The sequence below is a fragment of the Oncorhynchus mykiss genome, chromosome 11, assembly GCF_057628025.1.
Source record: "Oncorhynchus mykiss isolate SJ-2025 chromosome 11, ASM5762802v1, whole genome shotgun sequence".
In the NCBI taxonomy this organism is placed as follows: domain Eukaryota; kingdom Metazoa; phylum Chordata; class Actinopteri; order Salmoniformes; family Salmonidae; genus Oncorhynchus; species Oncorhynchus mykiss.
In genome coordinates, this window is record NC_143032.1 from 118,929 (window position 1) to 145,000 (window position 26,072).

At 42.4% G+C, this 26,072-nt stretch overlaps 1 protein-coding gene across 5 annotated transcripts in view; it reads left to right on the forward strand.

Annotated features, from left to right (window-relative positions):
• The window catches only part of nktr (natural killer cell triggering receptor), an 87,198-nt gene that overhangs the window by 11,181 nt on the left and 49,945 nt on the right, over positions 1-26,072 (forward strand). For 2 of the 5 annotated variants that reach the window (XM_090189200.1, XM_090189201.1), the window contains exons 4-6: positions 19,677-19,784; positions 20,448-20,492; positions 20,813-20,838. Coding sequence is in view for 2 of the 5 variants with exons in the window: in XM_036934656.2 (XP_036790551.2) it covers positions 19,677-19,784; positions 20,448-20,492 (153 nt within the window). In the remaining 3 variants the exon portion in view is untranslated. Of the gene's footprint in view, positions 1-19,676; positions 19,785-20,447; positions 20,493-20,810; positions 20,839-26,072 lie in introns of those variants that run through there. The other 3 variants (XM_036934656.2, XM_090189199.1, XM_090189202.1) reach the window with 2 other exon arrangements.

The following is a 26,072-nucleotide window of genomic DNA, read 5'->3' on the forward strand; positions in this document are numbered from 1 at the left end:
ATAGCACCTTCGTAAACAAAGAGAGAGAACATATTTCAACCCTGCAGGCGCGACACAAAACGCAGAAATAAAAATATAAATCATGCCTTACCTTTGACAAGCTTCTTTTGTTGGTACTCCAATATGTCCCATAAACATCACAAATGGTCCTTTTTGTTCGATTTAATTCCGTCTATATATATATATATATATATATATATATATATATATATCCTAAATGTCCATTTATTTGGCGCGTTTGATCCAGAAAAACACCGGTTCCAACTTGCGCAACGTGACTACAAAATATCTCAAAAGTTACCTGTAAACTTTGCCAAAACATTTCAAACTAATTTTGTAATACAACTTTTTAGGTATTTTTTTTAACGTAAATAATTGACAAAATTGAAGACTGGATGATCTGTGTTCAATACAGGAAGAAAACAAACTGACGGTACCTTTCTGGTCACGCACCTCTATCTAACAGTACACTTCAAGTTACCCTCGTTCTGGATGGCCGTACTTCTTCATTACACAAAAGAAAAACCTCAACCAATTTCTAAAGACTGGTGACATCCAGTGGAATGTAGGAACTGCAAGAAGGTCCCTTAGAAATCTGGATTCCCAATGAAAACTCATTGAAAAGAGAGTGACCTCAAAAACAAAAAACATCTGAATGGTTTGTCCTCTGGGTTTCGCCTGCTACATAAGTTCTGTTATACTCACAGACATGATTCAAACAGTTTTAGAAACTTCAGAGTATTTTCTATCCAAATCTACTAATAATATGCATATCTTATCTTCTGGGGATGAGTTGAATTTGGGTATGCATTTCATCCGGATGTGAAAATACTGCCCCCTGTCACCAAGAAGTTAATGATGGTTTGGAATCTTGCCTGGCCGTGCAGTCATGGGTAAACAGGGAGTACAGGAGGGGACTGAGCACGCACCCCTGAGGGGCCCCCATGTTGAGGATCAGTGTGGCGGATGTGTTGTTACCTACCCTTACCACCTGGGGGTGGCCCAGGGTCCTTAGGTTAGTGATGAGCTTTGAGGGCATGCAAAGCTAAAGTGAAAGAATAGCAATCTCACATAGGTGTTCCTTTTGTCCAGGTGTGAAAGGGCAGTGTGGAGTGCAATAGAGATTGCATCGTCTGTGGATCTGTTGGGGTGGTATGCAAATTTGAGTGAGTCTAGTGTTTCTGGGATAAGGTTGTTGTTGTGAGCCATGACCTGCCTTAATGGCTACAGATGTGAGTGCTACGGGTCGGTAGTCATTTAGGCAGGCACCTTTAGTGTTCTTGGACACAGGCACTATGGTGGTCTGCTTGAAACATGGTATTACAGACTAAGACAGGGAGAGGTTGAAAATGTCAGTGAAAACACTTGCCAGTTGGTCAGCGCATGCTCTGAGTACATGTCCTGGCAATCCGTCTCGCCCTGAGGCCTTGTGGATGTTGACCTGTTTAAAGGTCTTGCTCACATCGGCTGTGGAGAGCGTGGTCACACAGTCGTCCGGAACAGCTGATGTTCTCATGCATGATTCAGTGTTACTTGCCTCGAAGCGAGCATAAAAGTAATTTAGCTCATCTTTTGGGCTCGTGTTACTGGGCAGCTCTCGGCTGTGCTTCCCTTTTGTAGTCTGTAATGGTTTGCAAGCCCTGCCACATTCGATGAGCGTCGGAGCCATTGTAGTACGATTAGATCTTAGTCCTGTATTGATGCTTTGCTTGTTTGATGGTTCGTCGGAGGGCATTGCAGGATTTCTTATAAGCTTCTGGGCTAGAGTCCCGCTCCTTGAATGCTGCAACTCTACCCTTTAGCTCAGTGCGGATGTTGCCTGTAATTCATGACTTCTGGTTGGGGTGTTTGTACAGTCATTGTAGGGACGACGTCATTGATGCACTTATTGATGAAGCCAGTGACTGATGTGGTGTACTCCTCAATGCCACCGGAGGAATCCCGGAACATATTCCAGTCTGTGCTAGCAAAACAGTCCTGTAGCTTAGCATCTGCTTCATCTGACCACATTTTTATTGATCTTGTCACTGGTGCTTCCTGCTGTAATTTTTTGCTTGAAAGCAGGAATCAGGATGATGTAATTAGATCAGATTTGCCAAATGGAGGGTGAGGGAGAGCTTTGTACAAGTCTCTGTGTGTGGAGGTGGTTGAGTTTTTTTTTTAACATATGCTGGTGGACATTTGTTAAAAAGGATTTAAGTTTCCCTGCATTAAAGTCCCCGGCCACTAGGAGTGCCGCCTCTGGAAGAGCGGTTTCTTGTTTGCTTATGGCGGTTTTCAGCTCATTGAGTACGGTCTTAGTGCCAGCATCGGTCTGTGATGGTATGTAGACAGCCACAGTGGCAAGAAAAAGTATGTGAACCCTTTGTTATTACCTGGATTTCTGCATAAATTGGTAATAAAACTTGAACTGAACTTCATCCAAGTCTCAATAATAGACACACACACAGTGTGCTTAAACTAATAACACCCTAATTATTGTAGTTTTCTTGTCTATATTGAATACATTTAAACATTCACAGTGTAGGTTTGAAAAAGTATGTGAACCCCTAGGCTAATGACTTCTCCAAAAGATAATTGGAGTCAGCTAACCTGGAGTCCAATCATTGAGATGAGATTGGAGATGTTGGTTAGAGTTGCCCTGCCCTATACAAAACACTCAAAAAAAATTGAGTTTTCTATTTACAAGAAGCATTGCCTGATGTGAACCATGCTTCAAACAAAATATATCTCAGAAGACCTAAGATTAAGAATTGCTCACTTGCATAAAGTTGGAAAGGGTTACAAAAGTATCTCTAAAAGCCTTGATGTTCATCAGTCCACTGTAAAACATATTGTCTATAAATGGGGAGAGTTCAGCACTGTTGCTACTCTCCCTAGGATTGGCCGTCCTGCAAAGATGACTGCAAGAGCACAGCACAGAATGCTCAGTGTGGTTAAGAAGAATCCTAGAGTGTCAGCTAAAGACTTACAGAAATCTCTCGAACATGCTAACATCTCTGTTGATGAGTCTTCGATACGTAAAACACTAAACAAGAATGGTGTTCATGGGAGGACACCACGGAAGAAGCCACTGCTGTCAAAAAAAAACATTGCTGCACGTCTGAAGTTTGTAAAAGAGCAACTGGATGTTACACAGCGCTAGTGGCAAAATATTCTGTGGAGAGATGAAACTACAGTTGAGTTGTTTGGAAGGAACACACAACACTATGTGTGGAGAAAAAGGCACAGCACACGAACATCAAAACCTCATCCCAACTGTAAAGTATGGTGGAGGGAGCATCATGGTTTGGGGCTGCTTTGCTGCCTCAGGGTCTGGACAGCTTTGTATCATCGACGGAAAAATTAATTTCCAAGTTTATCAAGATAATGTAAGGCTATCTGTCCGCCAATTGAAGGTCAACAGAAGTTAGGTGATGCAACAGGACAACAACCCAAAACACAGAAGTAAATCAACAATAGAATGGCTTCAACAGAAGAAAATACACCTTCTGGAGTGGCCCAGTCCTGACCTCAACCCGATTGCGATGCAGTGACATGACCTCGAGAGCAGTTCACACCAGACATCACAAGAATTTTGCTGAACTGAAACAGCAAGAGGAATGGTCAAATTCCTCCTGACAGTTGTGCAGGTATGATCCTCAATTACAGAACATGTTTGGTTAAGGTTATTGCTTCCAAAGGAGGGTCAACCAGTTATTAAAATCAAGGTTTCACATACTTTTTCCAACCTGCACTGTGAATGTTTACACGGTGTGTTCAATAAAGACATGAAAAATGATAATTGTTTGTGTGTTATTAGTTTAAGCACACTGTGTGTGTCTATTGTTGTGACTTAGATGAAGGTCAGATCAAATTTTATGACCAATTTCTGCTAAGGGTTCACACACTTCTTCTTGCTACTGTACAAAAATACAGAAACTCTCTAGGTGTAGATAGTGTGGTCTACAGCTTATCATGAGATACTCTACCTCAGGCGAGCAAAACCTTAAGACTTTCTTAAATATCATGCACCAGCTGTTGTTTACAAAATACATAGTCCGCCACCCCTTGTCTTACCCGAGGCTGCTGTTCTATCCTGCCGATTATAGTGTAAAACCCGGCAGCTGTATGTTCATGTTGTCGTTCAGCCACGGCTCGGTGAAACATTAGATTTTACAGTTTTTAATGTCCCGTTGGTAGATTAATCTTCCTCGTAGGTCATCGATTTTATTTTCCAATGATTGCATGTTTGCCAATAGAACAGATGGCAGTGGGGGTTTACTCGATCGCCTACGAATTCTCAGAATGCAGCCCGACCTCCTCCCCCTTTTTCTCCGTCTTCTCGTCACGCAAATGATGGGGATTTGGGCCTGTTCCCGGAAAGCAGTATATCCTTCATGTCGGATTTGTTAAAGTCAAAAGCTTCTACCAGTTTGTGGTGAGGAATCGCTGTTCTGATGTCCAGCAGTTATTTTTGGTCATAAGAGACGTTAGCAGCAACATCATGTAAAAAATATTTTTAAGTTACAACGCAAAAAAACGAAGAAAATAACACTGTTGGTTAGGAGCACGTAAAATGTCTGCCACCCTCTCCGGCACCATTCTGTGGGAGTATCTGATGGAAATTGATGTATACATGGAGGAATAGAAAGATTTGAAGGTGTCATTGATCTCCGTAGGGTCAGATATCAAGTTATGAAAGGAATATTTCATTTGGGGAATCAGACGGGAGGCAGCACTGCATTTTTAATTGGTGTGCGAGCAGGCGACTTGCACTGTCGCTATGTTCACAGTAGGTACCACGTGAATGCTATAGTCACCGTTCTTCCTCTGTGGTGAACAAGAGATCGAATTCAGATTGTAAGTTCAAGCGTTGCTTATATAGCTCTGGGGATGGTGTCATGGCATATTGATGGTCTGAGTCAAGGATGGCTTTAGAGTTCTTCAAGTTTAGCTTTCCGAGTTTTGCTTAAATGAGAAGAATAAGAAATAATTTCTCCTCTAAAATAAGCCATAAGTGATTCCCATAGGAGAGGTTGAGATTGTCTGATTTGAAAAAAGAAAATGATCAATAGAAGTGGAGATAACATTACAAAAGTCTGCATCAGACAGGAGACGAGAATTGGATCTCCAGAGAGGAGAATGGGTTTGTCCTGATAGGGCTATGTCGTGGGCTAAAGGTCCATGGTCAGAAATTACAGTGGGTAAATATTCAGAGAGTTGACATTTGTAAGTAACTTATGATCAATGAAGAAATTGTCAATATGAGAAAAATAATGGTGTACATGTGAAAAGAAAGAATACTCTCTTGCCTGGGGATTCTGAAATGTTCAGGGATCTGTACACCCATTCTGAACCTAAAATCTGAGGACTTTGACATAGCAGAATGAGACATTGTTCAGGGGTTGGAGTGGTCTGAAGCAGGGCTAATAACACAATTCAGACCCCTGCCAAATATCAAAAGATGGGTGTTCAGAGAAGGGATTTTCCCCAGCAACCCATTGGCAAATTCAACATAAAAAATGGGAGCATATACATTGACCAATACTACAGGTGTTTGCCAAATGGTTCCAGTTGTGATTAAGTGTCTCCCACTGTCTGAAATAACATTAGTAGTAGAGAAATGTATTATTTTATTAACCAAAAGTGCAACCCCTCTGGCTTTGAAGGTCTGAATGGAAAACCTGACTAAACCTGGAGTTTTGTAGCCTTGAGTGATCTTTAATGCGTAAATGGGTCTCTTGTAAAAAATACCCCATCTGCTTTTAGCTTTTTCAAATGAGAGAAGACCCTAGGCCCCTTGACAGGATTGTTCATTGTGAATTCCAAGATACAAACTTAATAGGATTAGGCCTACCTATATTACTATTATTAGCACTGTTAGCCATCTAAAATATTGAAAAGAAAAAGGTGTGAAAACAGACCAAGCGTTTGCAAAGATAACAGAGAACTGATGAAAAGAAAACAAATAGGACCAAAAAAGGTCTCTCCCAAACCCAAAGTCTCCTTCCTCAGTGAATGGAGACAGCAGGTTTAAGTTTGCACAGCTTCGATGCATATAAACAGAACCTTTCTATTCTAACACAGAGGGGCTCCATAGCACGAGTTGTGAAATACATTTGAAAAGGCTTTCACAAAATGGTGAAGTAAGTCAACAGATAACAAAGACAGAAAACCCCGTAACAGTAAAACGGAGCTGTCCTGTCTTCAATCAGTGTCTGTACATTTTCGAATGATCAATAGGGCGTAATAAAGTGGTCAAAAGTCCTTCAGTAAGTATCAAGATGTAAAATGAAACAAAGCCTGGAATTGTAGCCATGCATTACTACCATCTAGCCAAATAAAAAGCACCTCCCAAACGTGTAGCTTAAATAACAACCACACAAGACAGTATTAGTCATATCAGAGTTCAATAACGTTAGTGTTTCTGCCTGGTAGAAAAGGAATGGCAACAAGGGGGGGAGGCCCTGTCGTATAAGTCAAAACATGCCTTCGACTTAGGCTAGGCTATGCATGCTACCTGGCAAAAGAGTAGGTCATAGATCCAAGATAAGGCTCAGAAGTGACTGTTGAACCAATGCTGGGCGTCCTTGTGGGAGTCGAACCGTAGCTTCCCCCCGGCATGTTCAATGTGGAGACGAGCAGAGTGAGAATTTCACCTCTTTTTTTTCTCATGAAGGTTGTGTTTCGCATCGAGAAATGTAGGTATTTTCTTGGCGACACTCAAGCTAAGGTCAGGAAAGATGAACACCTTGCGTCCGCAGAAGTTGGTCTCTGCTCTCTGGAGGATGCGCTCCTTGTCACAGTGAAAACGGACGATAAACACTCTACGCTTGGAGTTGTGGTCTCCGCCCGCTGGGGAGGGGCCAATGCGGTGGGCTCTATCCAGCTTCGCGGGTGATGGAATGATGGCCAGACCCAGCACCTCCACAAAGAATTCTGACATGAACTTAACCTAGTCCCCCCTTCACGTTTCTCTGGTATACCAACAAAATGGCGAGATTGGGATTCCAGGTCATCGGTCTTGTCAATCAGCTTTTGGTTTTCGGAGCTTAGACGGGTGACTGTTTTCTCAAGGGCTACTGTGCGGTTGCTGTTGTCACACAGGTCATATTCAAAGCCATCAATTCGGCAGGCCTTGTTCATCCGCAGCGGCTCGGACACCATCCAGGACGGTGGAGAAGGGAGCCAGAGCAGCATCGATGGCAGTTTGGAGCTGAGTGGCTAGTAGCTGTAGTTTCCAAGACAAGAACCGTATGGAGGTTCTGAAGATCAGTGGGGCGTGTGACCGCATGAGACTCTAACGGTTGGACTGGAGTCGGCATCATTACCATTCACGTTTGCAACGTTACAGGTCTTCTGCTCCTCAGCTTCTTCTCCATTCACATGCTGAACCCGGAAACATATTTCCCTATTTTAATCATCCATTTTGAATTTGTGATGAAGCTGTCGGGATTTGGCAAGGAATGTACACTAAGTATGTGGACACCTGCTTGCCTCATTCCAAAAACACAGGCATTAATATGGAGTTGGTCCCCCCTTTGCTGCTAAAACAACCTCCACTCTTCTGGAAAGGCTTTCCACTAGATGTTGGAACATTACTGTGGGGACTTGCTTCCATTCAACCACGAGCATTAGTGAGGTCGGCATTGATGTTGGGCGATTAAGTCTGGCTTAGAGCTGGGCGATATGGCCAAAAAAATAATGTATATTTTTTTCAAACTTATGTGCGATTCTACAACTTGATTGGAGTCGACCTGTGGTAAATTCAATTGATTGGACATTATTTAGAAAGGCACACCTGTCTTTAAGGTCCCACAGTTGACCATGCATGTCAGAGCATAAATCAAGCCATTATGTTTGAATGAATCGTCTGTAGAGCTCCGAGACAGGATTGTGTTGAGGCACAGATCTGGTGAAGGGTACCAAAAATATCTGCAGCATTGAAGACCCCCAAGAACACAGTGGCCTCCATCAATCTTAAATGGAAGAAGTTTGGAACCACCAATACTTTTCCAGCTAGAGTCCGGACTTCAACCTGATCGAGCATCTCTGGAGAGACCTGAAAATAGCTGTGCAGCAATATTAATAACACATTATATATGCAGGTGTGTGCCTTTCCAAATCATGTCCAATCAATTGAATTTATTAATTTATCACAGGTGGACTCCAAGTTGTAGAAATATCTCAAGGATGATCAATGGAAACAGGATGCACCTGAGCTCAATTTTGAGTCTCATAGCAAAGGGTCTGAATACCTTTTGAAATGATATATTTGCAAACATTTCTAAAAACCTGTTTTCACTTTTATCATTAAGCTATTGTGTGTGGATTGATGAGGAACATTGTTTTTAATGCATTCTAGAATAATGCCATGCCTTCCTCCTGGCTACTCCAACCTCGGCCAACAGCCCCCCCCCCCCGCAGCTACTCGCCCAAGCCTCTCCAGGTTCTCCTTTACCTAAATCCAGATAGCAGATGTTCTGAAAGAGCTGCAAAACCTGGACCAGTACAAATCAGCTGGGCTTTACAATCTGGACCCTCTATTTCTGAAACTATCTGCCGCCATTGTCGCAACCCCTATTACCAGCCTGTTCAACCTCTCTTTCATATCGTCTGAGATCCCCAAGGATTGGAAAGCTGCCGCAGTCATCCCCCTCTTCAAAGGGGGAGACACCCTGGACCCAAACTGTTACAGACGTATATCCATCCTGCCCTGCCTATCTAAGGTCTTCGAAAGCCAAGTCAACTGACCATCTCGAATCCCACCGTACCTTCTTCGCTGTGCAATCTGGTTTCCGAGCCGGTCCCGGGGGCACCTCAGCCACGCTCAAGGTACTAAACGATATCATAACCGCCATCGATAAAAGACAGTACTGTGCAGCCGTCTTCATCGACCTGGCCAAGGCTTTCGACTCTTGTCAATCACCATATTCTTATCGGCAGACACAGTAGCCTCGGTTTTTCTAATGACTGCCTTGCCTGGTTCACCAACTACTTTGCAGACAGAGTTCAGTGTGTCAAATTGGAGGGCATGTTGTCCGGTCCTCTGGCAGTCTCTATGGGGGTGCCACAGGGTTCAATTCTCGGGCCGACTCTTTTCTCTGTATATATCAATGATGTTGCTTTTGCTGCGGGCGATTATCTGATCCACCTCTACGCAGACGACACCATTCTGTATACTTCCGGCCCTTCCTTGGACACTGTGCTATCTAACCTCCAAACGAGCTTCAACGCCATACAACACTTCTTCCGCGGCCTCCAACTGCTCTTAAACGCTAGTAAAACCAAATGCATGCTTTTCAACCGTTTGCTGCCTGCACTTGCACGCCCGACTAGCATCACCACCCTGGATGGTTCCGACCTAGAATATGTGGACATCTATAAGTACCTAGGTGTCTGGCTAGACTGTAAACTCTCCTTCCAGACTCATATCAAACATCTCCAATCTAAAATCAAATCTAGAGTCGGCTTTGTATTCCGCAACAAAGCCTCCTTCACTCACGCCGCCAAACTTACCCTAGTAAAACTGACTATCCTACCGATCCTCGACTTCGGCGATGTCATCTACAAAATAGCTTCCAATACTCTACTCAGCAAACTGGATGCAGTTTATCACAGTGCCATCCGTTTTGTTACTAAAGCACCTTATACCACCCACCACTGCGACCTGTATGCTCTAGTCGGCTGGCCCTCGCTACATATTCGTTGCCAGACCCACTGGCTACAGGTCATCTACAAGTCCATGCTAGGTAAAGCTCCGCCTTATCTCAGTTCACTGGTCACGATGGCAACACCCACCCGTAGCACGCGCTCTAGCAGGTGTATCTCACTGATCATCCCTAAAGCCAACACCTCATTTGGCCGCCTTTCGTTCCAGTTCTCTGCTGCCTGTGACAGAAACTAATTGCAAAAATCGCTGAAGTTGGAGACTTTTATCTCCCTCACCAACTTCAAACATCTGCTATCTGAGCAGCTAACTGATTGCTGCAGCTGTACATAGTCTAATCGGTAAATAGCCCACCCAATTTACTTACCTCATCCCCATACTGTTTATATTTATTTACTTTTCTGCTCTTTTGCACACCAATATCTCTACCTGCACATGTCCATCTGATAATTTATCACTCCAGTGTTAATCTGCAAAATTGTAATTATTCGCCTACCTCCTCATGCCTTTTGCACACAATGTATATAGACTTTTTTTTCTTTTTTCTACTGTGTTATTGACTTGTTAATTGTTTACCCCATGTGTAACTCTGTGTTGTCTGTTCACACTGCTATGCTTTATATTGGCCAGGTCGCAGTTGTAAATGATAACTTGTTCTCAACTAGCCTACCTGGTTAAATAAAGGTGAAATAATTTTTTTTTAACAAAATGTGTAAAAAGTCAAGGGTTCTGAATCCTTGCACTGTGTGTTAAATGTAAAATAATATATATTTGTAATGTTTGTTTTTTTACACATACTCCGGAAATGTGTTGTTTTATAGGGTCAGCCATAAAAGTACGGCTCCCCTGGAGCAAATTAGAGTTAAGTGCCTTGCTCAAGGGCACAGACATATTTGTGACTTTTCTGTTAATGGTTCAATGCTCTAACCACTAGGCTACCTCCCGCCCTCAGTATGCGATACATTTTGGACTGTTGGAGTGGTTGTAAGTGTACTATAGGCTGGTTTCTGACTGCCTTCAGATGGTGTTAATGAGCAAGTTAAACCACATAAGAGAGTTTCATAAACCTGATGACTGTTCAGATAATAACAGGTTGCCTGGTGGCTGGAGACAGGATTTTGAAGCACAGTGGGTCTCTGTCTCTCTGGCAAGCTGTGGGAGGTGTTAGGATGGGAAATTAGACCCCTTCTCCTCTGCTCATAGATAAAGGGAGGGTTGTACTTTTGGACAGTTTCCCGACGCTCACACATTTCTCTCCAGTTCAAGTGGTGTTTACAGGGGTTTCGGTTTCCTTTAAATCCCAATAAGAGACACCGGGACAGGCTTCCAGAGAGACAAAGCATGCTGACGGGGACGTGTGGGAGGAGGTGATAGGGGAGGAAGGGGGCGAGGGTGATGTAGCCGGTCTCGGTTGTCTCCATGTCGGTCTGTCTTTGCCTGTGTATTTGTGTTGTATTTATTATGAATCCCCATTAGTTCCTGCCAAGGCAGCAGCTACTCTTCCTGGGGTTTATTATGGATCCCCATTAGTTCCTGCCAAGGCAGCAGCTACTCTTCCTGGGGTCCAGCAACATTAAGGCAGTTTATACCATTTTTAAAACAATACAATACATTCACAGATCTCACAACACACTGTGCCCCCAGGCCACTACTCCACCACTACCACACATCTACAGTACTAAATCCATGTGTATGTATGGGTCTGCCAATGTTTGTGTTGCTTCACAGTCCCCGCTGTTCCATATGGTGTTTTTTTTTTTTTATCTGTTTTTTTTTATCTAATTTTACTGCTTGAATCAGTTACCTGATGTGGAATAGAGATCCATGTAGTAATGGCTCTATGTAGTACTGAGTGCCTCCCATATTCTGTTCTGGACTTGGACTGTGAAGATACCTCTTGTGGAATGTCTTGTGGGGCATGCATGGGTATCTGAGCTGTGTGCCAGTAGTTTAGACGGACAGCTCAGTGCATTCAACATGTCAATACTTCTCACAAATACATGCAGTGATGAAGTCCATCTCTCTTCCACTTTGAACCAGGATAGATTGACATGCATATTATTAATATTAGCTCTCTGTACATCCAAGGGCCAGCCGTGCTGCCCTGTTTTGAGCCAGCCGTGCTGCCCTGTTCTGAGCCAGCCGTGCTGCCCTGTTCTGAGCCAGCCGTGCTGCCCTGTTCTGAGCCAGCCGTGCTGCCCTGTTCTGAGCCAGCCGTGCTGCCCTGTTCTGAGCCAGCCGTGCTGCCCTGTTCTGAGCCAGCCGTGCTGCCCTGTTCTGAGCCAGCCGTGCTGCCCTGTTCTGAGCCAGCCGTGCTGCCCTGTTCTGAGCCAGCCGTGCTGCCCTGTTCTGAGCCAGCCGTGCTGCCCTGTTCTGAGCCAGCCGTGCTGCCCTGTTCTGAGCCAGCCGTGCTGCCCTGTTTTGAGCCAGCCGTGCTGCCCTGTTTTGAGCCAGCCGTGCTGCCCTGTTTTGAGCCAGCCGTGCTGCCCTGTTCTGAGCCAGCCGTGCTGCCCTGTTCTGAGCCAGCCGTGCTGCCCTGTTCTGAGCCAGCCGTGCTGCCCTGTTCTGAGCCAGCCGTGCTGCCCTGTTCTGAGCCAATTTTAATTTTCCTAAGTCCTTTTTTTGTCACCTGACCACACGACTGAACAGTAGTAGTCCAGGTGCAGCAAAACTAGGGCCTGTAGGACCTGCCTTGTTGATAGTGTTGTTAAGAAGATAGAAACTAGGGCCTGTAGGACCTGCCTTGTTGATAGTGTTGTTAAGAAGGCAGAGTAGCGCTTTATTATGGACAGACTTCTCCCCATCCTAGCTACTACTGCATAAATATGTTTTGACCATGAGTTTGCAATCTAGGGTTACTCCAAGCAGTTTAGTCATCTCAACTTGCTCAATTTCCACATTATTTATTACAAGATTTAGTTGAGGTTTAGGGTTTAGTGAGTGTTTTGTTCCAAATACAATGCATTTAGTTTTAGAAATATTTATGACTAACTTATTCCTTGCCACCCACTCTGAAACTAACTGCAGCTCTTTGTTGAGTGTTGCAGTCATGTCAGTCGCTGTAGTAGCTGACGTGGATATTGTTGAGTCATCTGCATACATAGACACAGTCAGTGGCATGTCGTTAGTAAAAATTGAGAAAGCAAGGGGCCTAAACACCTACCCTGGGGAATTCCTGATACTAAGTGGATTATATTAGTGAGGCTGCCGTTAAAGAACACTCTGTGTTCTGTTAGAAAAGTACCTCTTTATCCACATTATAGCAGGGGGGAAAAGCCATAACACACAAGTTTTTCCAGCAGCAGACAAAAACTGCACGGAAGTCTAGCAAGACCGCACCCACAATAATTTTATCATCAATTTCTCTCAGCCAATCATCAGTCATTTGTGTAAGTGCTGTGCTTGTTGAGTGTCCTTCCTTATAAGCATGCTGAAATTCTGTTGTCAATTTGTTTACTGTGAAATATCATCATCTGGTCAAACACAATTTTTTCTAGAAGTTTGGTAACAGGCTGATTGGTCAGCTATTTGAGCCAGTAAAAAGGGGGCTTACTATTCTTGGGTAGCGGAATGACTAGCTTCCCTCCAGGCCTGAGGGCACACGCTCCATAGTCGGATTAAATTGAAGATGTGGCAATATCGTCTGCTATTATCCTCCGTAATTTTCCATCCAGGTTGTCAGACCCCGGTGGCTTGTCACTGTTGATAGACAATACAATTTTCACCTCTTCCACACTGACTTTACGGAATTCAAAAGTACAATTCGTGTCTTTCATAATTTGGTCTGATATACTTGGATGTATAGTGTCAGTGTTTGTTGCTGGCATGTCATCCCTAAGTTTGCTTATCTTGCCATCTGATTCAATGAATGAAGGAGCCGAGTTAGCTTTTTTCCCCAAAATTTCAATTGAGGTGCCCCAAAGCTTTTTATTATAATTCTTTACATAATTTATCTTTGTTTCATAGTGTAGTTTCCTTTTAATTTGTTTAGTCACGTGATTTCTTAATTTGCAGTACGTTTGCTAATCAGTTGAGCTGCCAGACTTAATTGCCATACCTTTTGCCTCATCCTTCGCAACCATACAATTTTTCAATTCCTCATCAATCCAATGGGATTTAACAGTTTTTACATTCATTTTCTTATTGGCTGCATGCTTATTAGTAACTGGAATAAGGAATTTCATAAATGTGTCAAGTGCAGCGTCTGGTTGCTCCTCATTACACACCACAGAGCAGCAAATATTCTTTACACCATCAACATATGAATCAGTACAAAACGTATTGTATGACCTCTGATACACTATATTAGGCCCAGCCTGTCCTCTTATACACTATATCAGGCCCAGCCTGTCCTCTGATACACTATATTAGGCCCAGCCTTTGGAACTTTGGTTTTCCTAGATATGGCTATTTATATTGTGATCACTACATCCTATGTATTTGGATACTGCTTTGTAGCAAATATCTGCAACATTAGTAAATATTTGACCAATACATGTTGATTTAATTCCTGTGCTGTTTGTAACTACCCTGGTTGGTTGACTGACAACATGTTCCAGGTTGGAGGCACTGGTTACAGCTCAAAGTTTTTCCCTGAGTGGGCAGCTTGATGATTATCAGTCAATATTTAAATCACCCAGAAAATATACTTCTCTGTTGATATCACATACATTATCAAGCATTTCTCACACATTATCCAGATACTGACTGTTAGCACTTGGTGGTCTATAGCAGCTTCCCACCAGAATGGGCTTTTGGTGAGGCAGATGAACCTGTAGCCATATTTCTTCAACAGTATTTAACATTATCCAGATACTGACTGTCTATAGCAGCTTCCCACCAGAATGGGCTTTAGGTGAGGCAGATGAACCTGTAGCCATATTACTTCAACAGTATTTAACGTTAGATCGTCTCTAAGCTTTACAGGAATGTGGTTCTGAATATAGACAGCAACACCGCCCCCGTTGGCATTTGTATTTTCTGTTATAACCATGTATTGCTACCACTGTATCATCAAGGTATTATCTAAGTGAGTTTCAGAGATAGTCAGAATAGGAATGTCATCTGACTTCATGGACCTTGTTTCTTAGGCTACATATGTTAATATGGGCTATTTTGTTAGCACTTTTCTGGGTTGCTTGATTGTTTTTATTGCTTTACTGGGAAGCATATCAGAGGAAGACTTACTCATGGTATTCAAATTTTATTTGTCACATACACATGGTTAGCAGATGTTAATGGTCACATACACATGGTTAGCAGATGTTAATGCGAGTGTAGCGAAATGCTTGTGCTTCTAGTTCCGACCATGCAGTAATAACCAACGAGTAGTTTAACCTAACAACTACCTTCTACACATAAGTGAAGCTGATAGTGCAGGGTGAGCTGCATAATGTGGTCTTCCTACTATTGCACACCGCCTCTGTGCTAACAGTGTAACTTTGGTTTATAGGCTCATGATTACTGTTTACAATAGCTGTAGGATAAACAGATGTATTCGGTGCAATTAGGGGTACATAAATTAAATTACTTACATTGTATTTGCCATTCCCCCTTCCTAAATATGAGTGATATTTAGGAAGGGGGATCGACACCCCCTCACATCCCAATCCATCTCTCTTCTCTCGAAGACAACTGGTAATTCTCGTAGATTTGAGTGTTCCTTCCATGTGTTATGTGCATTAGAGACTCCAACAAAAAAGTGACCTAGCCAGTGGTCACAGTTCTTCTCCCTACATTCTCTTTTTTTATATATATTTTTTTATATAGCCCTTCGTACATCAGCTGATATCTCAGCCTAAACCCCCAATCATCAAGCAATGCAGGTGTAGAAGCACGGTGGCTAGGAAAAACTCCCTAGAAAGGCCAAAACCTAAGAAGAAACCTAGACAGGAACCAGGCTATGAGGGGTGGCCAGTCCTCTTCTGGCTGTGCCGGGTGGAGATTATAACAGAACATGGCCAAGATGTTCATAAATGACCAGCATGGTCAAATAATGATAATCACAGTAGTTGTCGAGGGTGCAGCAAGTCAGCACCTCAGGAGTAAATGTCACGTCTCAATCCGACCGCTCCCTTTACACACGTGCTGCGCATCCAATCTCCCATTAGGCCTACAGAAATGACTGCCTATAGAAACATCTGACTGACTCGATACACAAACAAAACTGTAGACAAGCTATGCTAGTATGTGGACACCCCTTCAAAATGAGTGGATTCTGCGATTTCAGCCACACCCGTTGCTGACAGGTGTATACAATTGAGCATACAGCAATTCAATCTCCATAGACAAACATTAGCAGTAGAATGGCCTTACTGAAGAGCTCAGTGACTTTCAACGTGGCACCGTCATAGGATGTCACCTTTCCAACAAGTCAGTTTAAATATCTGCCCTGCTAGAGTTGCTCCGGTCAACTTAAAGTGCTGTTATTGTGAAGTGAAAGCGTCTACGAGCAACAACAGCTCAGCTGCGAAGTGGTAGGCCACACAAGCTCGGACCGCTGAGTGATGAAGCGCGTAGTGCGTAAAAACTGACTGCCCTTGATTGCAACAGTCACAACCGAGTTCCAAATTGCCTTTTGAAGCAACGTCAGTACAAGAATGCTGTTTGACTACAGCTCAGCATTTAACACCATAGTACCCTCCAAGCTCATCATTAAGCTCGAAGCCCTGGGTCTGAACCCCACCCTGTGCAACTGGGCCCTGGACATCCTGACGGGCGTTCCCAGGTGGTGAAGGCAGGAAACATCAGCTCCACTCTGCTAATCCTCAACACTGGGGCCCCACAAGGGTGCGTGCTCAGCCCCCTCGAGTACTTCCTGTTCACCCATGACTGCGTGGCCAAGCGCGCCTCCAGCTCAATCATCAAGTTTGCAGAAGACACAACAGTAGTAGGCTTGATTACCAATGATGACGAAACAGCCTACAGGGAGGAGGTGAGGGCTCTGGTAGTGTGGCGCCTGGAAAACAACCTCACTCAACATTAACAAAACAAAGGACATAATCGTTGACTTCAGGAAGCAGCAGAGGGTGCACCCCCCTATCTACATTGACTGGACCGCAGTGGAGAAGGTGGAAAGCTTCAAGTTCCTTGGTGTACACATCACTGACAAACTGGAATTGACCACCCTCACACAGTGTGGTGAACAAGAGGCGCAACAGCGCTGAAGAAATTTGGCTTGTCTCCTAAGACCCTCACAAACTTTTACAGATGTACCATTGAGCGCATCCTATTGGGCTATATCACCACTTGGTACGGCAATTTCACCGTCCGCCACCGCAAGGCACTCCAGAGGGTGGTGCGGTCTGCCCAAAGCATTACCAGGGGCAAACTGCCCGCCCTCCAGGACACCTACAGCACCCAATGTCACAGGAAGGCCAAGGAGATCATCAAGGACATCAACCACTCGAGCTACGGCCTGTTCACCCCGCTATCATCCAGAAGGCGAGGTCAGTACAGGTGCATCAAAGCTGGGACCGAGAGACTGAAACCCAGCTTCTATCTCAAGGCCATCAGACTGTTAAACAGCCATCACTAGCACATTTAGAGGCTGCTGCCTATAGGCATAGACTAGAAATCACTGGCCACTTTCAGGAATGGAACACTAGTCACTTTAATGTTACATATCTTGCATTACTCATCTCATATGTAGATACTGTCATCTATATTCTTTGTCACTTAAAGATGTTTACATATCTTGCATTACTCATCTCATATGTAGATACTGTCATCTATATTCTTCGTCACTTAAAGATATTTTCATATCTTGCATTACTCATCTCGTGTATATACTGTATTCTTTACTATTCTACGGTATTTTAGTCCGTTCTGCTCTGACATCGCTCGTCCATATGTATATTGTCTTCATTCCTACTTAGATTTGTGTGTGTTGGGTATATATTGTGTAATTTGTTAGATATCACTGGTTAGATATTACTGCACTGTTGGAGCTAGAAACACAAACATTTCACTACACCTGCAATAACATCTGCTAATCACGTGTATGTGACCAATACAATTTGATTTGGTAGTGTGAGAAACAAGTTTTGGTTTATTTCGTAAGTGTGAAATCTGCAAAGCCACGTTTACGTAAAATGATCTGCATTAACACAATTTAATGTCACCAAATGACTGGGATTAAAGGTAAATTGCCTGTTTTACAAACGGTGGCTACCACATGGGCATTCATAAGATGCATTGTGGCCCGACACTAGGCTACTATTCTACTTTGCAGGGATTTTTTATTTTTTTCTCAGCTAGGGCTGCAGATCGGCCAGGAGCAGGCCTGATCAGCGTTGATTAGTCTATAAATTAAGAAAAGATGTCATATCAAATTATACCCTGCCAGGTTGGAGAGGATTGGCACATTGTCCATTTGACACAACGTTAGCTCATTATATAACTCAGAGCCAGAACAACCTTGTCGACTGCAGCATTTCGCTACACCCGCTATAACATTTGCTAATCACGTGTATTGGTTAGAATTGTGGAGAAATTGCAATGTTGTTGACCAGGCTTCAGTTTTCTCCCATCACAGCCATTAAACTCCTTTAACGGTTTTAAAGTCACCATTGGCCTTATTGTGAAATCCCTGAGCGGCAACTGAGGTAGGAAGGACGCCTGTATCTTTGTAGTGACTGGGTGTATTGATACTTCGGGTGGTGTGTAATTAATAACTTCACCATACTGAAAGATGGATTCAATGTCTTTTTCTTTTTTTTTACCATTCTACCAGGGCCCTTCTTTGCGAGGCATTGGAAAACCTCCTTGGTCTTTGTTGTTGAATCTGTGTTTGAAATTCACTGCTCGACTGAGGGACCGTACAGATAATTGTGTGTGGGGTAAAGAGATGTGTTAGTCCATTCAAAAATCATGTTAAATACTGTTATTGCACACAGTCCATGCAAATTATTATGTGACTTGTTAAGCAAATGTTTACTCCTGAACTTATTTAGGCTTGCCATAGCAAAGGGGTTGAATACTTATTGACTGAAGACATTTCACATTTTCATTTTTTATTAACATGTGAAGATAGTGTGAGAGCTAAGTATTGCGTTCCTCTGCTCAGAAGTTGCTGACTCCTGCCAGAGCTTACAAAACCTGGATAGGTATTTTACGTATCAGCTAACCGCATCATGGTTGTGTTCCCCTACTCAGACATGGCATGCATCAACCAATGGTTGCATGCATTGTCATCGACTGTGCAATCGGGCACCAGACTGCTATAGCATATGTTGTGGTTAGCTGATACCTATCCAGATGTAAGATCCAGTTGGCAACGTCTGAGCAGAGGAACATGACCAACGTGTTATAGCTGTCTGGTGCCCAACTGCACAGTCTGACATGGCACTCTACCGTTGCTTGATGTTTGCAACGTCTAAAATATATTTTAGATTCTTCAAAGTAGAAAAACTTAAACATCATTTAAATGTTTTTAGTTGATTTTGCCCAAAATGGAGAGAGAAAAAACTAACACCTAATGTAATTCATGATGGTTTTTATTTTAGTTTGTTCTGGGGTCTACGATAATAGTTGGGGTTTTTAAGATAATAAGGGGAGGGATTTAAAATAATACTTTTAGTAACAGGTTTGTTTTATTTCAGTTTACAGAAAAAGTAATTGTTAAAATAATAACCTTCATCCACACACACACACACACACACACACACACACACACACACACACATCTCAACTGCTGCTACCAGACTCTTATTATGATTGCTAAATACTGCACAATTTAAACTTGCCCCCCAATCCTCCTTTCCCCAAAAGGACATGAGACGTGTTGGAAGTATAAAATATTGGAGTATAAATTGACTTCCTGTATTATGCTTAAACATTTATTCTATTCTACTGAGCCATTTACTTTATGTTCCTATAAATATATTTTATTTTGTCTTATTGTGGAGAAGGAACCAGCAGTAAGCATTTGGTTGGATGTTGTATACCATGTGTATCCTGTACATACGACTATTACAACTTCAAGCACATTCATTTAGTTAATTCTGTAACTGTGTTTTTACAGGTGAGAGAGGAACTGGGAAAAGCACAGGGAAAAAGCTGTGTTTTAAAGGCTCCACATTTCACAGAGTTGTAAAGAACTTCATGATACAGGGAGGAGACTTCACAGAGGGTAAACCTGCACAATATATTACATCTTCATAGGGTAAACCTACACAATATATTACATCCTCATAGGGTAAACCTACACAATATATTACATCCTCATAGGGTAAACGTACACAATATATTACATCTTCATAGGGTAAACCTACACAATATATTACATCTTCATAGGGTAAACCTACACAATATATTACATCCTCATAGGGTAAACGTACACAATATATTACATCTTCATAGGGTAAACCTACACAATATATTACATCCTCATAGGGTAAACGTACACAATATATTACATCTTCATAGGGTAAACCTACACAATATATTACATCTTCATAGGGTAAACCTACACAATATATTACATCCTCATAGGGTAAACCTACACAATATATTACATCCTCATAGGGTAAACCTACACAATATATTACATCCTCATAGGGTAAACGTACACAATATATTACATCTTCATAGGGTAAACCTACACAATATATTACATCTTCATAGGGTAAACGTACACAATATATTGTGTAATATACATACAGGACATTTCTAAGTGACCCCAAACTTTTGAACGGTAGTTTATAAATGTCTATCTATCTGATGCCCTAGTGATTTCCATACATTCTTACTGTTCTGTGCCATGTTGGAAACTGACTGTTTAATCTTCTTGCAGGCAATGGAAGAGGAGGGGAATCCATATATGGAGGCTACTTTGAAGGTAAGGAGTAGGATCTATTAATCGGATATAATACCGTAATCTCCCTTTGAATTCATATCTAAAACATAATATGCTGCTGTGCACCTCTATCTTAGAGACTACGACTGCATGCCTGTAGTTGCATGGACAGACAGATAGGTAACTGGTGGTGAGCTGCCAGTTTTAAGTTGTGCTGTTAACTCTTTGTTGTATTGCCTTCCATCTAGTCAACGTATCTAGTAGTGAGCTTTGTGATTCAGCATGGAGACGCTAATCTATTTTCTTTATTTCAAGCTCCAATCTTCTTGCCTAAAATGTTCAACATATTCTTTTATTTATAGAGTGTGGTCTTTTGCAAAATGAGAAGGTAAGAGACTGTCCTCAGCTCAGTAACACAATGTCAACCTGTACCACTCCACCTCCCCCAGCTCAATACAAGATGTCTGCCTAGGTCAGTCAGCCAGCCTGTCAGTCAGTCAGTCAGCCAGCCTGTCAGTCAGCCAGCCTGTCAGTCAGCCAGGTAGCCCAGTGGTTCCCAAACCCACAACGAGGTTCCAGGTGTGTTGCGGGATTTGATATATACTGTATATATAGATAGTACCAGTCAAAAGTTTGGACACACCTACTCATTCCAGGGTTTTTCTTAATTGTACTATTTTCTACAATGTAGAATAATAGTGAAGACATTAAAACTATGAAGTAACACATAGAATCATGTAGTAACCAGAAAGTGTTAAACAAATCAAAATCTATTTTATATTTGAGATTCTTGAAAGTAGCCACCCTTTGCCTTGATGACAGCTTTGCACACACTTGGCATTCTCGCAACCAGCTTCTTGAGATAGTCACCTGGAATGCATTTCAATTAACAGATATGCCTTGTTAAAAGTTAATTTGTGGAATTTCTTTCCTCAAAGCGTTTCAGCAAATCAGTGGTGTTGTGACAAGGTAGGGGCGGTATACAGAAGATAGCCGTATTTGGTAAAAGACAAAGTCCATATTATGGCAAGAACAGCTCAAATAACCAAAGAGAAACGACAGTCCATCATTACTTTAACCTTTTTGGGATAGGGGGCAGCATTTTCACTTTTGGATGAATAGCGTGCCCAGAGTGAACTGCCTCCTACTCTGTCCCAGATGCTAATATATGCATATTATTATTATTATTGGATATAAAACACTCTGAAGTTTCTAAAACTGTTTGAATGATGTCTGTGAGTATAACAGAACTCATATGGCAGGCGAAAACCTGAGAAAAATCCAACCAGGAAGTGGGAAATCTGAGGTTTGTAGTTTTTCAAAGCTTGGCCTACCGAATACACTGTGTGTATGGGGTCAAGTTGCACTTCCTATGGCTTCCACTAGATGTCAACCGTCTTTAGAAACTTGTTCCAGACTTCTGCTATAAAGGAGGGGGGAATGGGAGCTGAATGAGTCATGGGTCAGGCAGAGTGTCTCAGGCTTGTGACGCGCGCGCCGACAGAGTTGGCTCTCATTCCAGTGCTTTTCTTCAGACAATGAAATTCTCCAGGTTGGAACCTTATTGATGATTTATGTTAAAAACATCCTAAAGATTGATTCCATACATCGCTTGACATGTTTCTACGACCTGTAACGGAACTTTTCAAGTTTTTGTCTGGACGAAGTGCTCGCTCCTCATGAAGATGGATTACTGGGCTGAACACGCTAACAACAAGTGGCTATTTGGACATAAATTATGGACTTTATGGAACAAATCCGTCATTTATTATCAAACTGGGATTCCTGGGAGTGCCTTCTGATGAAGATCATCAAAGGTAAGTGAATATTTATAATGTTATTTCTAACTTCTGTTGACTCCAACATGGTGGATATTTCTTTGGCTGGATTGGGCTCTGAGTGCCGTTCTCAGATTATGCTTTTTCCGTAAAGTTTTTTTTAAAATCTGACACCGCGGTTGCATTAAGGAGAAGTCTATCTTTAATTCTGTGAATAACACTTGTATCTTTTATCAATGTTTATTATGAGTATTTCTGAAAACTCACCGGATGTTTTGGAAACAAAACATTACTGCACGTAATGCGCCAATGTAAACTGAGATTTTTTGATAAAAATATGCATATTATTAAACAAATCATACATGTATTGTGTAACATGATGTCCTATGAGTGTCATCTGATAAAGATCAACAAAGGTTAGTAATTAATTTAATCTATATTTCTGCTTTTTGTGACTCCTATCTTTGGCTGAAAAATGGCTGTGTTTTTTTGACTTGCCTATGACTTGTGACTAGGCTCTGACCTAACATAATCATATGTTGTGCTTTCGCTGTAAAGCCTTTTTGAAATCGGACACGATGGGTAGATTAACAAGAAGTTTAACAAGTCCAATACAGCAAATGAAAGATAATGTGTGAAAGTTACATATTTCAAAAAAAATATTTTTGAATTTCGCGCGCTGCCTTTTGAGTGGAATGTTGTCGAGGGGTTCCGCTAGCGGAACGCCTGCCCTAGAAAGATTTGAAGACATGAAGGTCAGTCACTCTGGAAAATTGTTCAGTCGCAAAAATCAAGTTCTATGATGAAACAGGCTCTCATGAGGATCGCCACAGGAAAGGAATACCTAGAGTAACCTCTGCTGCAGAGGATAAGTTCATTAGAGTTAACGGTCTCTCATGAGGATCGCCACAGGAAAGGAAGACCCAGAGTAACCTCTGCTGCAGAGATGAAAGATGGCGCCGAGACCATAGCTGATGTTTTACATTCTCCCAACCAAATGTGCAATTTTATTTTGCTGCTTCCGTCTCTTATGACCGAATAGAACTTCTGGACATCAGAACAGCGATTACTCACCACGGACTGGAAGAAACTTTTTATTTTACCAAGTCCGATGAGAAGGATATCCTGCTCTAACAGGAACAGGCACAGATCCACGCCTTTTTGGGTGAAGAAAAAACGCTGGGAAAAGGGACGCAGATCAGGGATCCTTCTGAGAATCCGGAGGCGAGCGAATATACTCCAAATGCCTTCCATTCTTCTTGCTAATGTGCAATCGTTAGGGAAATAAATGACCTAATATTACGGTTATCCTACCAACGGGACATTAAAAACTGCAACATCTTATGTTTCTTCGTTCAGCCACGTGTCGGTGAAACGGACAATATAGAGCTGGCGGGATTTTCCATGCACCGGCAGAACAGAGACGCTACCTCTGGTAAGATGATGGGTGGGGGTGTGTATATTTTTGTCAATAACAGCTCGTGCGCGATGTCTAATATTAATATTAAAGAAGTCTCAAGGTATTGCTTGCCTGAGGTAGAGTACCTTAGTGTGGTCTACAGCTTATCATATCTACCAAGAGAGTTCTCATCTGTATTATTTGTAGCCATCTATTTACCACCAGAAAGTGAAGCTGGCGCTAAGACCGCTCTCAACCAACTCTATAAGGCCATAAGCAAAGAAGAAAATGCTCACCCAGAAGCGGTGCTCCTAGTGGCCGGGGACTTCAATGCAGGCCAACTTAAATTAGTTTTACCAAATTTTTGTTAAAAAATATCCTAGACCACCTTTACTTCACACACAGAGATGCATACAAAGCTCTCCCCTGCCCTCCATTTGGCAAATCTGACCATAATTATATCCACCTGATTCCTGCTTACAAGCAAAAACTAAAGCAGGAAGTACCAGTGACTCGCTCAATACGGAAGAGGTCCGATGACGCGGATGCTACACTACAGGACTGTTTTGCTAGCACAGACTGGAACATGTTTCGTGATTCATCCAATGACATTGAGGAATACACCACCTCAGTCATCGGCTTCATAAATAAGTGCATTTGGGGTGTGACTGTTTGAGGTTGTGGACAGGTGTCTTTAATACTGATAACAAGTTCAAACAGGCCATTAATACAGGTAACGAGTGGAGGACAGAGGAGCCTCTTAACGAAGAAGTTACAGGTCTGTGAGAGCCAGAAATCTTGCTTGTTTGTAGTTGACCAAATACTTATTTTCCACCATAATTTGCTAATAAATTAATTAAAAATCCTACAATGTGATTTTCTGCATTTTTTTTTTCATTTTGTCTGTGATGGACATTAGACCAGTGGAAATCTGTCCTTTTGGTCTGATGAGTCCAAATTTTTGAATTTTGCTTCCAACCGCCATGTCTTTGTGAGACGCAGAGTAAGTGAACGGATGATCCCTGCATGTGTGGTTCCCACCGTGAAGCATGGTGGTGTAATGGTGCTTTGCTGGTGACACTGTCTGATTTATTTAGAATTCAAGGCACACTTAACCAGCATGGCTACCAAAGCATTCTGCAGCGATACGCCATCCCATCTGGTTTGGGCTTAGTCCCACTATCATTTGTTTTTCAACAGGACAATGACCCAACACCTCCAGACTGTGTAAGGGCTATTTGACCAAGAAGGAGTTTTGGGATTTTGATAATGTTTCTTGCCGTCAGAGTTAGCTGCCTGTACGCTAGCTAAGCGTTAACTAACACTATGTTTATAGCTAGCTATAGCTCCCTCGTATGGAGAGCTGCCAACAGTGCACGCCACTGATTCCCAAGAAATGTCACCCTTAACACAGGGGTTTATTGATAAACATTTCATCCAAATAAAATCAAAGTTTATTCGTCATGTGCACAGCAGGTGTAAAAGGTACAGAGAAAAGCTTCATTTTATCAAACGTGGAGATATATATATATATATATATATATATACACACACGTCAAAAGTTCACACACCTCATTCAAGGGTTTTTCTTTATTTTTACATTAGAATAATAGAAGCTATGATAACATATGGAATCTTGTAGTAACCAAAAAACTGTTACATTTTTATATTTGAGATTCTTCAAAGTAGCCAACCTTTGACTTGATGACAGCTTTGCACACACCTGGCATTCTCTCAACCAGCATCACGAGGAATGCTTTTCCAACAGTTTCTTGAAGGAGTTCCCACATATGCTGGGCACTTGTTGGCTGCTTTTCCTTCACTCTGCTGTCTAACTCATCCCAAACCATCTCAATTGGGTTGAGGATGGGTGATTGTGGAGGCCAGGTCATCTGATGCAGCACTCCATCACTCTCCTTCTTGGTCAAATAGCCCCTACATAGCCTGGAGGTGTGATGGGTCATTGTCCTGTTGAAAACAAATGATAGTCCCACTAAGCCCAAACCCGATGGGATGGCGTATTGCTGCAGAATGCTTTGGTAGCCATGCTGGTTAAGTGTGCCTTGAATTCAAAATAAATCACAGATCGTGTCACCAGCAAAGCACCCCCACACCATAACACCACCTCCTCCATGCTTCACGGTGGCAACCACACATGCAGAGATCATCCATTCACCTACTCTGCGTCTCACAAAGACAGCGGTTGGAACCAAACATCTCCAATGTGGACTCATCAGACCAAAGGACAAATTTCCACCGGTCTAATGTCCATTGCTCGTGTTTCTTGGCCCAAGGAAGTCTCTTCTTATTGGTGTCCTTTATTAGTGGTTTCTTTGCAGCAATTCAACCATGAAGGCCTGATTTCAGTCTCCTCTGAACAGTTGATGTTGAGATGTGTATGTTACTTGAACTCTAGTATTTATTTGGTCTGCAATTTCTGAGGCT